At 32.3% G+C, this 15488-nt stretch overlaps 1 protein-coding gene across 1 annotated transcript in view; it reads left to right on the plus strand.

Annotated features, from left to right (window-relative positions):
* LOC133338383 (sodium-dependent dopamine transporter-like) overlaps positions 1-5412 on the plus strand; it is a 35296-nt gene extending 29884 nt beyond the window's left edge. Inside the window, 6 exon segments of the mRNA XM_061546557.1 lie at positions 831-965; positions 1037-1451; positions 1516-1893; positions 1962-2199; positions 4654-4882; positions 4960-5412. Coding sequence (XP_061402541.1) covers positions 831-965; positions 1037-1451; positions 1516-1893; positions 1962-2199; positions 4654-4882; positions 4960-5342 — 1778 coding nt within the window. The 3' untranslated portion in view covers positions 5343-5412.
* The last annotated feature ends 10076 nt before the right edge of the window (positions 5413-15488 follow it).

The raw sequence follows: 15488 nt of genomic DNA on the forward strand, positions 1-15488 counted from the left end.
TGTTTGGTGTACAGACTGCCATTTCTGTTCACCTTTGCATCTCGTTTGACCTTTTCCAGCCGGATATTAAAACGATCACACGACAAACTGTCTGAATCCATGTTCGGTATTAAATGGCTCCGATAGCTCCTTTCCGACTTTAACTGCTGACCGTATGCCAGTTAAAATTATCCTGCATACTCGTATTTATTTTGCAGGAATGTCGAACGCAGGAATGGCTTTAAAGTTAAAATTATCCTGCATAGTCCTATTTATTTTGCAGGGATGCCGAACGCAGACATGGCTTTAAACACCTCTAAACGGATAGGGCTGTCGAATGCGGCTTTATAGTCGACGAATAGATGGAATGTGTCCATGTGTTTTTCGTGGTTGTTTTCCAGGATTTGGTCAATGGTAGATTTGCCAGGTCTAAAGCATTGGTATGGCCCAATAAAGTCATTGACCATTGGCTTCAGTCGTTCGCATAGCACTTTATATGCGATGAGTAGGAAACTAATTCCTCTATAGTTCGGCTGTTAACCCATCGGGATCTGCTGCTTTATTATTCTTCAGCCGATTGATTGCTATTCTGACCTCTATACCGTCACCTCTTATTGGTTTTGGGGTATTTTCTTCGCCGCCATTCTCGTTGTGACTCCGGTACAGCTCGATTTGCCCTATACGCTGCGTTTTTCATATCAGTAGCAATGTTTAACTATTTAAATTATTACTATTATCGAAAATTCGAAATAAATTAAAATTTAACTTTTACATCATCTGGTCTAAGACATCGAAGGGTTGTCTAAAGTTCTCTATTTTTGTCTTAACATTTTTGTACTTCTTTATTTTAGGCGCATTTCTGGTACCTTATTGCATTATGTTATTAGTTGGTGGTATACCCCTTTTTTACATGGAATTAGCTTTAGGTCAACACAATCGTAAGGGTGCGATAACATGTTGGGGTCGTTTGGTGCCATTATTTAAAGGTAAGCCTCAGATTTTTACTATAAAATGCAAAGAACTTAAGCAATTCTTAACAATCCCTACCATTTTCCAGGAATCGGTTATGCAGTGGTTCTAATAGCATTCTATGTTGATTTTTATTACAATGTTATTATTGCCTGGTCGTTGCGTTTCTTTTTCGCCTCATTTACGAATGCATTGCCATGGACATCGTGTACAAATTTCTGGAATACAGATGATTGTAGACCGGTGAGTAATATTCCCGAAAAAATGAATAAGACGTAATAAAATACATGAGTACTTATCGGAAATAATATTTTGTTTCCTTTTGTCTTATAGTTCGAACAAGCCAGCACCCCAGCCCTGTTGGGCGCCAACGTTAGCGATAGTTTGCTTAATTCAACAATTACCTCCGAATTCAATACAACACTGGCCAATCTTACTTTAGCATTATCCACCACAACACCGGCCAGTGAACGTTTCCAGTCGGCCGCTTCAGAATATTTTAAGTAAGTTCCATAAAACAGACCACAATATTTGGTAAAATATTCATAATTTCCCCATACTTTGCAGCCGCTACATTTTAGAACTAAATCAAAGTGATGGTCTCCATAATTTGGGTTCAATAAAATGGGATTTGGTAATTTGCCTGCTGATAGTCTATTTAATATGTTATTTCTCGCTGTGGAAGGGTATTGGCACCTCAGGCAAAGTGGTGTGGTTCACCGCCCTTTTTCCATACGTTGTGCTTTTGATTCTTCTAATTCGTGGCATTACCTTACCCGGTTCAGCAATGGGTATACAATATTATCTGAATCCTAATTTCGATGCCATCTATAAAGCAGAAGTTTGGGTTGATGCTGCCACTCAAGTGTTCTTTTCACTGGGTCCGGGTTTTGGAGTGTTATTGGCATATGCCTCCTATAATAAATATCATAATAATGTTTATAAGTGAGTATTAATTTCTTTTTTTATTAATTTTTGAAAATACTGATTTCAATTTTGATATTTTCTTTTAGGGATGCCCTCCTTACCAGCTGTATTAATTCGGCCACAAGTTTTATTGCCGGTTTTGTGATATTTTCCGTATTGGGTTATATGGCTCATACATCGGGTCAAAATATTGAAGATGTTGCCACAGAAGGTCCAGGCTTGGTGTTTGTTGTATATCCTGCAGCCATTGCCACAATGCCGGGCAGTACTTTCTGGGCATTGATATTCTTTATGATGCTCTTAACTTTGGGTTTGGATAGTTCGGTAAGTACAATAAAAAATTTAAATTCCAATTGGGCTTGAATAAATGTCATATCGATATTTGCAATATGTGGAACGTATATATACCGCCAGTTAATAGCTGTGAACCGCGTAATCTGTCTAATATCAATTTCCCTTTCGGGATTCAATGCAAACCATGCAACCTTTCACCACCTATTAATAATCGGATCTATCAGCAGATCGCCGAATTTCATCATCGCACTTTTCTTAACCAGCGCATTCGATAACTTCTCATTCAGTTCGGGTAGCAGAAAGAAAATTCCGAGACATCATGAAAGCTGTAGTCACAAGGCTTATACCTAATACTCGAATGCCCCATATGAGATCTAAATTCCCACAAAATTTATCGCGGAGTAACAAGTTTTAGGCGATTTCAATGTTTACCTTGATGATGACCTACCAGAATAAAGAGAGAGCCTTACATTTCGCCTGACAACTGACGTAATCTGGGAGTCCGCTATTTCTCTTAAAGCCTTTTCTACTATTTCTAATCTCATTCATCAGCACTTATTTTATCACGTCAGAAGGTCGGACTTTCCTTACCCATAAGAAACCCAACTGGCAGTGATTCAGAGAGTTCACAAAACCATCACTTTCAATTTCTTTCGATGTTCGGGTAGCTGAAAAAACACGAGACATCATTTCCTAATGGTTGAATACCTGATACGAGATCTAGATTGACATAGAGAGTTCTATGAGAACTCTCGGTGGAAATCAACCGATTAGTGATCTCAAGGTACACCATGATGATCACATATCAGAATAGAGGGACAGCCTTTCAGTTCGCCAGATAGATCCATCGTATCATTGTCCCTGCTATTTCTTATCAGCAGATCGTCTTATTTAATCACGTCAGAAGAATGTCCTAACCCATAGGAAAATCAACTGGCATCATAACATCACTTCGAATTCATTTCGATGTTCGGATAAAATGCTAACAAGAAGTATTAGGAGGAAGGTGGGAATAGTTCCGATGGCTATAGAAATTGGACAGAAAAAATATTACATGCTAAGTTTGCACTTTCCTAGCCACTTTAGATTTCTAATGACGCTGTAGATCAAAGCAGGTTCAATAAAATAAGCTTAGAGAGGTGGAAAGTTAGCAACCACTAATCTGTGTCGTCTGTTGTCCAGAACTTGATATGATGTCACGGAGTTCAGGTACCCAACACAGCCGATAGCTGTAAGTGAGTGCTTACAAAACGTTTCTACACTCTAGGACGACCTCAGATTTAATACTACAGGATTTGATGGCTTTAAGATCCGCCTGACTATCCACAAAAATAGTCACCGGTTCAACTATCTCTCCTTCCAAATACCGAAGACTTCAGCTTGGAAAACACAACAGTTCAAGACCTAGCCTTTCAGAGTACCTTCTTCCATCTTTGATCCGTTTGTATAAAAAGCCAGACCGTCCAGAGGAGGGTTGCTAGGGTTCCAGTCGTCTCTACTAGGGATAACAACATCTATATCAAATCAAATCTACGACTTCACCAAACATCACTTCTAATTCCTTTTGATTTTCGGGTAGCTTAAAAGAAACTCTGAGACATCGTTACAGCTTCAGCCGCTTGGACACCCTAGATGAGATCTAATTTCGCACAAATCCGTGAGCTAGGGAACTCACTCTAGAGGGCAGCTGATTAGTCGTGCAGTAAATGCCACAAAAAAATTAAACCGCCCTGTCGGAATAAGGAGATGGTATTAAAGTAGGCCGGATAAGCCTCTGTGTCACCTGTTTGGGATATACTGTTACTGCCAGCTGGTTACTACATTCTACTAAATAACCTGGTACCTTTTGCGGAGCGAGCCGAAAAAAACCAATCGTCTTAGGAGCGAGATTGTCCAACTCTACAAATTTTCCAGGCAACTCGATGCTCCCAAGGGGCCCACACCAAGCTGTCAGGTTAGATCCGAGATCCTAGTTGCCTCTTATAACCACGAAACTATTCCCAGTGGAATTCCAAACAATTTACCCTCTGCTCAGTTTTATATCCGAACTACCATTAGAACTAATAATCGCAGTCTGTATACAATGGAATAATCATTAAATAGGGATGAGAGACAGATATGAAATTCGCTTCAGAAACGAAAATGCCCAACTTTACAATTTATGCACCCTAAGGAGACAAGACCAAACAGCCAGGCTAGATCCGAACACCTAGACGGCACTGACAGGATTAGGTCCATTGTCGAAAATATTTACAGTAGAATTCCAAACAGCTCAGAACTGTTCACCATATAGCCTCTGCTCAGTACTATAGCCAAAAGTACTACCATTAGAAGTAATAGTTGCAGGTTAACTTCCTACTTGAAAGAGGGAGATCTAATTCTTGGTGACCATTAAACATTTTAAATTTTACCGAGGTCCTTCTACACGAAGAAATTCTTCTATAGGATTATTTTCAAAGTTCTATTTCCTTTTACTTTTTTCAGTTTGGGGGTTCCGAAGCCATTATAACAGCTTTGAGTGATGAATTTCCCAAAATCGGACGAAATCGTGAAGTCTTTGTGGCTGGATTGTTTTCACTTTACTTCATTGTGGGTTTGGCCAGCTGTACACAAGGTGGCTTCTATTTCTTTCAACTATTAGATCGTTATGCCGCCGGCTATTCAATATTGGTTGCGGTATTCTTTGAGGCAATTGCGGTCTCGTGGATATATGGTAAGTTGAAATTTGTGTAATTTTGTTTTGAATTTTTTGTTTATTATTTTGAATTGTTTATTCCAAAAAACAATCAGGAACAAATCGTTTCTGTGAGGACATACGTGATATGATCGGTTTCCGACCGGGTAAATATTGGCAAGTGTGTTGGCGTTTTGTGGCTCCCTTGTTCTTGTTGTTCATAACCGTTTATGGTTTGATTGGTTATGAACCGCTCTCCTATGAAGATTACACCTATCCACGGTGGGCAAATGCCTTGGGTTGGTGTATAGCCGGATCATCGGTTATGATGATACCCGCTGTGGCAATTTATAAACTATGCACCACACGTGGTACTCTCAAAGAACGTTTGCGTATCCTCACCACACCTTGGCGTGATCAACAGGTATCGGTAAATGGTGTAACAGCTGATGCAACGCAGGTTCGCCTAACCGATACCAAAGAAGCTGCAGAAGTTTGAAATCAACCATTTGCCAGATTTCAAATTTATTATGTATAGCATTTAAGGATAAAACTCAAACAAAAACAAAACCTATGTATTATTATTTGTTACAAATACTTAATATTTTTTTGTAGAAAGAAATTGAAACAAAATCAAAAACAAAAATCTCCCCACCAATAAAATGAAAAGCTCAGAAAAAAACCCAACTCGATATGCAAAACTGTTTAGGGAATTAGTTGTTTAAGTAAACCTAATAAGATATTTAATTTTCAATAAAATATTTAACCAAATTTATTTTATATATATGCATTAATATTTAGACAAAATAAAAGTTATAAGAAAATATAAACATTTTTTGTAAATGTAAGTAATTTAAAGCAAAAAGTAATGCAAATTTCATATACAACGTACTTAGGTTTCTTATGAAAACGAATTGAATGAGAATTATAACAAACAAAATAACTACATAATAAATATTGTAATAAAAATATATAAAAAATTCTAGATACTAACATAAAAGGGAATACATAAATATTAATATACATTTATTAGAAAATTAAATATTGTTGAATTGTTCAAATCATTACATACATAAAAAATGCTGTGTAGATAATATTTAGTGTGAATTTAAGAGAATCGAAGTTAAAATACTAGTTAACTCAAAATAAATGGATAAGCTCTAGATATATTTAAAATCCCACTGAAATCATCAACATTTTGAGGGTGAAATTGGTGGGTGTAAGAGCTGATACCTCTTAAATGAAAAAAATATAAGCAAGTTTAAGTAGTTTCTACTCGAATTCCATGGCATAATAAATAGGTAGTCTATTTATTGCAGCTAACGATTCGATTAACTGTCAAAGTGTGTAGTTTCTACATGAATTCTATGTGCAATCTTGCCAACCATGTGAAATATTGTATTGACAGATGGTCAGGACGATGATACAATAATAAGCTGATGTATCAAAACAAAAAACTTTATTTTTGTCACGACCATCTGTCAAATTTTTCTTTATAATAGTCCACATGGTTGGCAACCCCTCAACTCAATCAAAATACAACGCCACAGAATCAAAGCAGGAATACAAATCATTTGAGAAAGGGTGTTTAAGTCAACAGTATAATTCTTTATACACTTTACCAAACTATAGCTATATTCATGTAATTAAATTATATTATAGTAGGCTGACATCATGGCACAATAAAAAGGTAGTCCATTTAGCACAGCTGATGTCTCGATTAACTGTCAAAGTGCCAATGTTGCCAACCATGAAAAATATTATGCGGAAAAATACAGATGAAATACAGATGGTCGAGACAAAAACAAAGGGTTTTGTTGTGATACATCATCTTATTAATGCATATTGCATCACCTTATTGAGCACGCCCATCTGTCAAATTTTTCCTTATAATATTTCACATGGTTGACAACATTGCATATCGAATTCAAGTAGAAATTTCGCACTTTGACAGTTAGTCAAAACATCAGCTGCGCTAAATGAACTACCTATTTATTGTACCATAAGCACACCTTTGGACTTCATCTTAAGACTCGTTTAGACTACAGTTTTTATCGTGATAATGTGCATCATCTTGATTTAATTGCTAAATCGAGCTGAATTTGCCTCGATATGCCATTCGAACTTAAATCCAATCATTATCATGATTTTGCCGAAATTATTTGTTAATTTAAGATAATTTCAAATGCAACACACTTTTTGTAACATTAAGGCATGACATTTCCTAAAAGTACCAAAATAGCAACGCTGTATGTAGTATTGTTTACGTTAAAACTCAAATTTGTTGTCTAATAAAAATTGCAGCTCTGAAAAATTGCAAAATTTTCATAATTGTAACATATGGAGTACTATTACATTGTACTGGATTTCGTTAACCCAATGGGTTTAAATTGGCAATTCCTTTGCATATATGTCAAATAAATCCTTATAAAGTAGAGAAACTCCATAAAAAGTTCTAATGTAAATGCCATTTAATTCCTATTGGAACTAAGAAAACGGATCACCCAGCAAGCGAAAGTCAGCTGTGTTATCTCAAGTGTAATGTCAAAAATTTGGACATTGTTTACGTTTTTATAATGTAAGTCTATTCACAATAATGGATTTTGGCAGTAAGCTTGAGAAACAGCTGATATTCAAATGGTATCTCTGGATGATCTTATTAATATACCTTGAATGAGAATACTAGAGATCTACGTGGAATTTGAAATGTGTATGTATACGTAAATAAATAGTCAGCTGACTGACTTTATATCAATTAAATACCTTTCTAAATCTCGATTTAGAAATCGTTTCGATTGAGTAGGTGTAGGCTAAACGCGCCTTTACCATACAAACTTATAGCACATGGAATTCATACTTTTCAAATTTGTACACCAATTTTGTTATTTAAATCTTCTGAAAGGCATTTACATCGTCTGAAGCCATGAGTAGAGAGTTATAACAAAAACCAAAAAAATACGAATACCAAAAGCTCTTTCCTATTTCTCACTCACTACAACTAATTTTTTTGAATTTCGTTAATCGATTAAGTAATCGTAATTTAAAAATCACTCAGTATCTTGATTTGCTAGAAATCCAAAAAAACAAATATCAGCTGTGTATCAACGTTATATAATTTAGTACTGTTCTAGACTGTTAGGCTACGTTTAGACTACTAAACCCATTTGATCTCAAATGTCAATTCCATTAGGTATACGTCACCATAATTATCTCCACAAATCCAGTGAATTATTTTTGGACGTATGCGCTATGGAATTGACATTTGAGATCGAGTGAATTTCGTAAATCTAAACGTACTTTTAGGATTTGGTACCTCGATTTACAAATCGTGTCTAATAGTACGTTTACATTATACCGGATTTCGTTAACCCAGTGGGTTTCATATGTCAATTCCATTGCATACATGCCAAATAAATCCTCATAGAGTAGGTTAACCCGGTAAAAAGTTCTAATGTAAATGTCGTTTAAATGCAATTTTGTAAATAATTAAATCATTCATACTCATATGAAAATCAATGAAATGTGTATGAATACTTAAATATATATCAGCTGACTAACAACTTCTTATCATTTTAATGCTAGTTTAAACAGCTAAACGAAACGGTTAACCTCATCTGTGAGGATTTATTTGACAATAGAATTGACAACATAAATCGTCTGGATTTACTAAATTCATTACAATGTAAATGCTCCATTAGTTCCACGATTTACGAGTTGATTTAAATGGAATAGTCTAAATGCGATTTTAAATTTAATTAAATTATTCGCAATATTTATCCATATATTTTGAGATCCCTAGTATAAAATTATTAGATCAATAAAAAACTTGCATAAAAATGTTGCTTTACTAACACAAACAAAAAACTAGAAAAATAACAATTAATTAATTAAGAATAACTGAATAATGCCATTGGGAAATTGATAGCAAAAACATAAAAACAACAACAAAATAATTTTACATAATGTACATAATGAAATCAAAAATTTATTGAGAAAAAGGTGTAGTTAAAAGCTTTAAAATTAGTTAAGGAACAAAAACATAAGCAAGCTAAATTTACAAAAAAATACAAGACATTATATTAAAAAACATTTCATTTGTTTTGTTATTAGAACACAGAGAATGTTTTGTTTTGAATGGAAATTACAACATAAAGATGATTTATCATAAAACACGTTCAGTGTAAATATATTCTTAAAACAAAAGTGGGTGCGATAGATTCAAATATTATTTGTTATACAGCCATAAACAAATAATATTTGAATGTTATAATATTTTTATTTAAAAAATACATCATTTCGTTATTAGAATACAGAATATGTTTTACGTAAATAGTCATTTATTTGGCATAAATGAGGTGACAACTTAAATGATGATTTATTCATAAAACACGTTCAGTGTTAATATATCTTAAAACAAAGTGGATTCAAATATTATTTGTTTTACAGCCATAAACAAATAATATTTGAATGTTTTAATTTTATTTCTTTAATATTTTTCAATTATAGGTGTAGGTGTTTCTTAAATGTTATTTGCTCAACAGCCATGGACAAATAATATTTTGTTAACAAATGTCGATTTATGCATGCCTATTTATTATTTAATTTATTAAAAAAAAAACAATTTATCTGTTCCCGTACTGCAAGAATCTACTATTTTTTACTACGATAATACTTTTTTCCTTTATGATATCGACAAAAATAGTAAAAACTCGTAGATTCTTGCAGTACGGGAACAGACCAAATATACTCATGGCGCAATTAATAGGTAGTCTATTTAGCGCAGCTGATGTCTTAATTAACTGTCAAAGTAGATAATTACTACTTGAATTCGATGGACGGTGTTGCCAACCATTTGAAATATTATATGGAAAAATTCATGGCACAATAAATAGGTAGTCCCATGATGCAATAATAAGGTGATGTATCAAAACAAAAACATTTTTTGTCTCGATTATCTGTCAAATTTTTCCTTATAATATTTCAAAAATTTGGCAGCATTGCACATGGAATTCAAGTAAAATTGACCACTTTGACAGTTAATCAAGACATCAGCTGCTCTAAATGGACTACCTATTCATTGTGCCATGGGTAGTCCATTTAGCGCAGCTGATGTCTTGATTAACTGTCAAATTGCGTAATTTCTACTTGAATTCGATGTGCAATGTTGCCAACCATGTGAAATATTATAAGGAAATATTTGACAGATGGTCGAGACAAAAACAAAGGTTTATGTTTTGATACATCACATTATTATTGCATCATGGAAAAATTTGACAGATAATCGAGACAAAAACAAATGTTTTCGTTTTGATACATCACCTTATTATTGCATCATGAATATACTTATAATATCTAATATTATCATTCAACAGCCATGGTTAATAATTATTAGATAACAAAAATACATATAATATAATTATATTTATTGTAATTATTTTGAATTTGTCCTTTTTCAAATGGAAAAGACATAATATTAAAATGTTATATTATTGTTTAATAAAATACTCTTCCGTTTTTTACAATTCAAATTGATTTTATAGCCCTTTATATATTTAATACAAATAGTATTTGCTCAACAGCCATGGGCAAATAGTATTTGGATATCATATTACAAATATAGGGGATTATAAGAATTTCGATCTACAAATCCCCCTTTAAATTATTCCATAAATAAAAAAATAAATACTTAATTGTTATTATTGCTCAATAGTCATTGCTAATTGAAATTGGAAAACATTGACAACTAGTATATAAATGTGGCAATATATTTTTGAATAACGGCTTTTTCTTTTCTTTATAATAAAAGTACGTTAAAAAAATTATGGTTTTATTTCTTTTTTGATTTATAAATTTATTAATATATATATATATATATATATATATTTTATTATATGATTTCATAAATATTTGTTATGTACTTACACGTAAACAAAAACAGCTGACTTGTAATATTATTAAAAGGCATAGTCTAAACGCATCTTTAAATGATACACAAATACTTCAATTTCTATTACAATAGCAAAATATTATTACACCATCGTCATGAGTATTTAATATTTGATAACAATTTTATTATTATTTTAAATGTAATTTAGATATTTTTTATTTTTAAATATTAATTACATTCCAGCCAAAATGTAAATAATATTTGAAATTTAAATACATATATATTTTACAATACAATATTTGTCTCTATGAGGATTTTTTGACAAACAAATGTTTAATGAAATTGGCAATTTAGATCTACCGGATTTAATAAATTCCGTACAGTGTAATAAATCCACTCGATTTGAAATGTCATTACCATACCGTCACCTAAATCATGTTCACCCGTCCAGTGGATTTTATACGACGTATACGCTATGGAATTAACATTTGAGATCAAGTGGATTTTGTAAATCTTAACGTATTTTAAGAGTACTATTATATATATTATATCTATTTAAGGCCTTATAAATTGAGGTACATAATGCCTGCGGTTTAGACTAGTATTAAAATGATATAAAGTTACAAGTCAGCTGTTTTTTGTTTACTTATAAATACACATTTCGTCTTTATACATATTTACATAGAAATTTAATTGGCGTCATAATTCTTGTGGCAATTTTTCAATCAATATTTTAAAAATTTTTCATAGAAAATGCATGGAAACATTAGTTGTTTTAAATTATAGGTATATTTGTTTACTCAATAATTTGCACAAATTGTTACTGGATACTGTTCGTTTACGCAAAAGTCCAATAAAAGAGAGAAATTTCCCCGCAAAGATTTTCCAGTAACATCAGCTGGTATTTTATCAGCTGTTTTGTTATAAATTGTAAACAAAAAAAGCTATTTGTTTACAATCAATGTCAATTCCATTGCGCATACGTCTGTTAATCGTCTTCACAAATCCAGTGAATTATAAGCAATGGAATTAACAATTGAGATCGAATGGATTTCGTAAATCTAAAGTTTGTTTTGATTTATTATTTCTAAACATTAAAATGGACAATGAAAATGCAAGTACAAAGAATAAATAATACAAATAACAGATTTTCTCTTGCTATTCATTCCACTAATAAAATTGAAGGATTTTTATTCGCTCCAAATTTGTTGTAATAAGCTGTATCAGTAACACTTTTTTACTTGATATACATTTTGCAAATTTCTCTATTTTTCGTTTATACTCTCAGTAAAATCTTACTGAATAAATTTTTCTGGAAAAGTAAACGTAAACATACCTTATGGTAATATTCATTAAAAATAAAATTTTCAACAGTTGCCATATTGTTTTATGAATCTATTTTCGAAATGGCAGTATATGAGAAAAATTTTAAATTCTTAAAAAAATTATAAAGAATTCAAAATTACACATTTATTTTTTTATCTGATTGGCCACCAAAGTGGAATTAAAAATGTGTCTGTCTATGTAAACAAATATCAGCTGACCTATAAAGTCAGTCAGCTGTTAATACTAATTTACCATCTCGATTTATGTGGAAGACACAAGTCTAAACAATTTTGTTTGAAGAAAATCATCTTAATAATTATGTACACATCAGCCAAGTGAATATTTTTATTGAGATTGGTTTACTGGACAAACAATTTTTATATTTTTACACACAAAAAACATATGTAAAAGTTTTGTTAAAAATTATATATCTATCTTAATAACACTGTGCGACACGAAAATTTTTCAGGGGTTCTAATGTACCAATTCTGTTTAGTTGGAGTCCCTGGATCACGAAAATACCTTTGGTTTTTCTGGGTCACTTCGAAAATTAATTTTATAACGGTAAATATAGAGAAAATCGTGGTTTCATGGACTTTCCATTTGAAACTTGAATAACTTATTTACTTTATAACGGATTTATATTATTCTTTTTTTCTTTCGAAGAGTACAATTTTTCCTTTCAAACAAGATATATATTTGGTAAATCGGTTGAGGATTGACTGAGTTACAGCGGTTGAAATGTGAAAAAATACGCATAAAATTACAAAATTTATTTTTCTTCGGACTGTACGATGAAATTATGATATCAAACCATATAAGTTTTATTATATTACGGGGAAGAAAATTAAATTAGCTTTCAAAAATGATAAAAATCAAAAAAATCGGTTAAAAAATGGATGACTTATACACATTTTTGTATTGATTCTATGCATATTCTCTAAAGGAAATATGAGTCTATCTCATTTCCTTTTGCCTGTTACAAACATAACGGTTCGTAAAAGGAAACGATACAGACCCATATTTCCTTTAGAGAATATGCATAGAATCAATACAAAAATGTGTATAAGTCATCCATTTTTTAACCGATTTTTTTGATTTTTATCATTTTCGAAAGCTAATTTAATTTTCTTCCCCATAATATAATAAAACTTATATGGCTTGATATCATAATTTCATCGTACAGTCCGAAGAAAAATAAATTTTGTAATTTTATGCGTATTTTTTCACATTTCAACCGCTGTAACTCAGCCAATCCTCAACCGATTTACCAAATATATATCTTGTTTGAAAGATAAAATTCTACTCTTCGAACGAAAAAAAGAATAGTATAAATCCGTTAGAAAGAAAAGAAGTCATACGCGTTTCAAAGTGAAAATCTATGGAACCACGTTTTTTCCTACATTTACCGTTATAAAACAAATTTTCGAAGTGACCCAGAAAAACCAAAGGTATATTCGTGGTCCAGGGACTCCAACTAAACAGTATTGGTACATTAGAACTCCTGAAAAAATTTTTAGTTTTGTTTTGTATCACAGTGTAATTGTATACACATCAGCCAAGTGAATATTTTTTATTGAGATTTATATATTAAAAAAAAATAACAAATCTAACAATGAAATTACTTTTAAATAATACATGTTTAAAATCTGTATACACAATGTTTATATTTGTTTTACTAAATTGTTATAAAACAGCCAAATTATAACCATTTATAAAATATTCAATATAAAGGTTGTGTAAACAGACTTTAGAAAATAATTGTTATTATGATATTAATAATTATTATTATGTTATTAATAATTATTATTATGATATTAATACATTTTAATAATAAATTTGACGCCCTTTTTTAATTATTAATAATTAATTTAAAAAGTGGTATTTTAAACAAAAATGTAATCAGATTTAAGTCCGATATTCTAAATTAAAAATATTCATTTGCATATTCTTATAGCCATATCGAACTTTTTAAATTCATTTGGATTTGTATTTTTCAATAAACATTATTTGTAATTTATTTTATAAACTCCTACTACTATTGAAAATATTTCGATTTGATGTTTTAATTCGAAGTTAATTAAAATTTTAGTTTATCAAATTTAGTTTATAATATTAAGAATATAATTAGTAATTTTATAAATATATATTTTTTCAATAAATTCTTATTTTAAACACACACAAACAAATAACATTTTTTTCTTATTTAAATATTTAGGTATGTATGAAGAGAAATCGTAAATAAATATATAGAATCGTTATAGACGAAGGGAGATTTTATATAGAAGGGCTGAAGCGTGTATTTATAGACGTGCTGAAGGGAGTCTTTATAGACAAGCTGAAGGGAGTCTGGAGGGATTCTTTATGGCCGAGCTTACGCTTCCTAGTGAACATTACCAGTTTCGTCTTTGTTAGGTTTACACAAAGGCCGTTCGTCTTGGCCCAGCGTGACAGCGTCTGTAAGGTTTTTTGCATAAGCTCGGAAAATTTTCCGAAAATCAATATCACGATGTCGTCCTCATAAGCTACGACTTTGATACCTGCTCCGTCCAGTTCCATCAGTATGTTGTTAATTGCCGTAGCAACGGTGAGACCAACCCTCCCTGACGGGTGCCTCTAGTTACTGTTTTCCTGATTTTTGTATCCCCCACATTTGAATATTTTAATTCTGCATTTTATCTATCCAACAAGTAAGGGTTTCAGGAGTGCCAACTTTTTTATGTGAGTGGTTTACGGACACAAGTTTAACGTTGTTAAAGGCTCCCTCTATATCTAGGAAGGCTTACCACCTCGTGCAGTGAAGCTTTTGCAGACTTGCCAATTATGTATGCTTGTTGTGAACTGATAAGAGATGACTATACGACTCCTAATCCCCAGGAAGGCTTACTACCTCGTGCAGTGCAGCTTCTGCAAACTTGCCAATTATGTATGTGTGTTGTGAACTGATAAGGGATTAGGTGTCTATACGACTCCTAATCTCCAGGTCGATCAGTCTTTCGAGAGTCTGGAGGAGAAAGGATGATAGGCTAATGGGTCTATAGTCCTTTGGTGCAGAGTGGATTGCTTTACCCGCTTTAGGAATATTAATAACCTTTACTTTGTTCCATAGAGCCGGAATGCCCGAGAGAGTCAAACCTATACTTGGCGAGGTAAATTGAAGCATCGCCGGTGTTATTCCATCTGGTCCTGGCGATTTATATTGACTGCCCAGCGTATCTTAATTCTGTTAACCACCATGCCAATGAGATCCAAATCTAAAGTCGCGAGAGGCTGAGTGTCATAACGTTCACTGTTGATGGTATCCACATCTTTGCAACCTGGGAAATGAGTCTCAGCAGAGATGGCCTGTCAGAAACAGTGACGTAAATGACATACATTTCCGACGTATAATACATACGTCAGAAACGTCGGAAACCTACCCAAATCCATTAG

This window comes from Musca vetustissima, unplaced genomic scaffold, assembly GCF_032173495.1.
Source record: "Musca vetustissima isolate MV318-11 ecotype Yass unplaced genomic scaffold, APGP_CSIRO_Mvet_v1 utg10190, whole genome shotgun sequence".
Classification (NCBI taxonomy): domain Eukaryota; kingdom Metazoa; phylum Arthropoda; class Insecta; order Diptera; family Muscidae; genus Musca; species Musca vetustissima.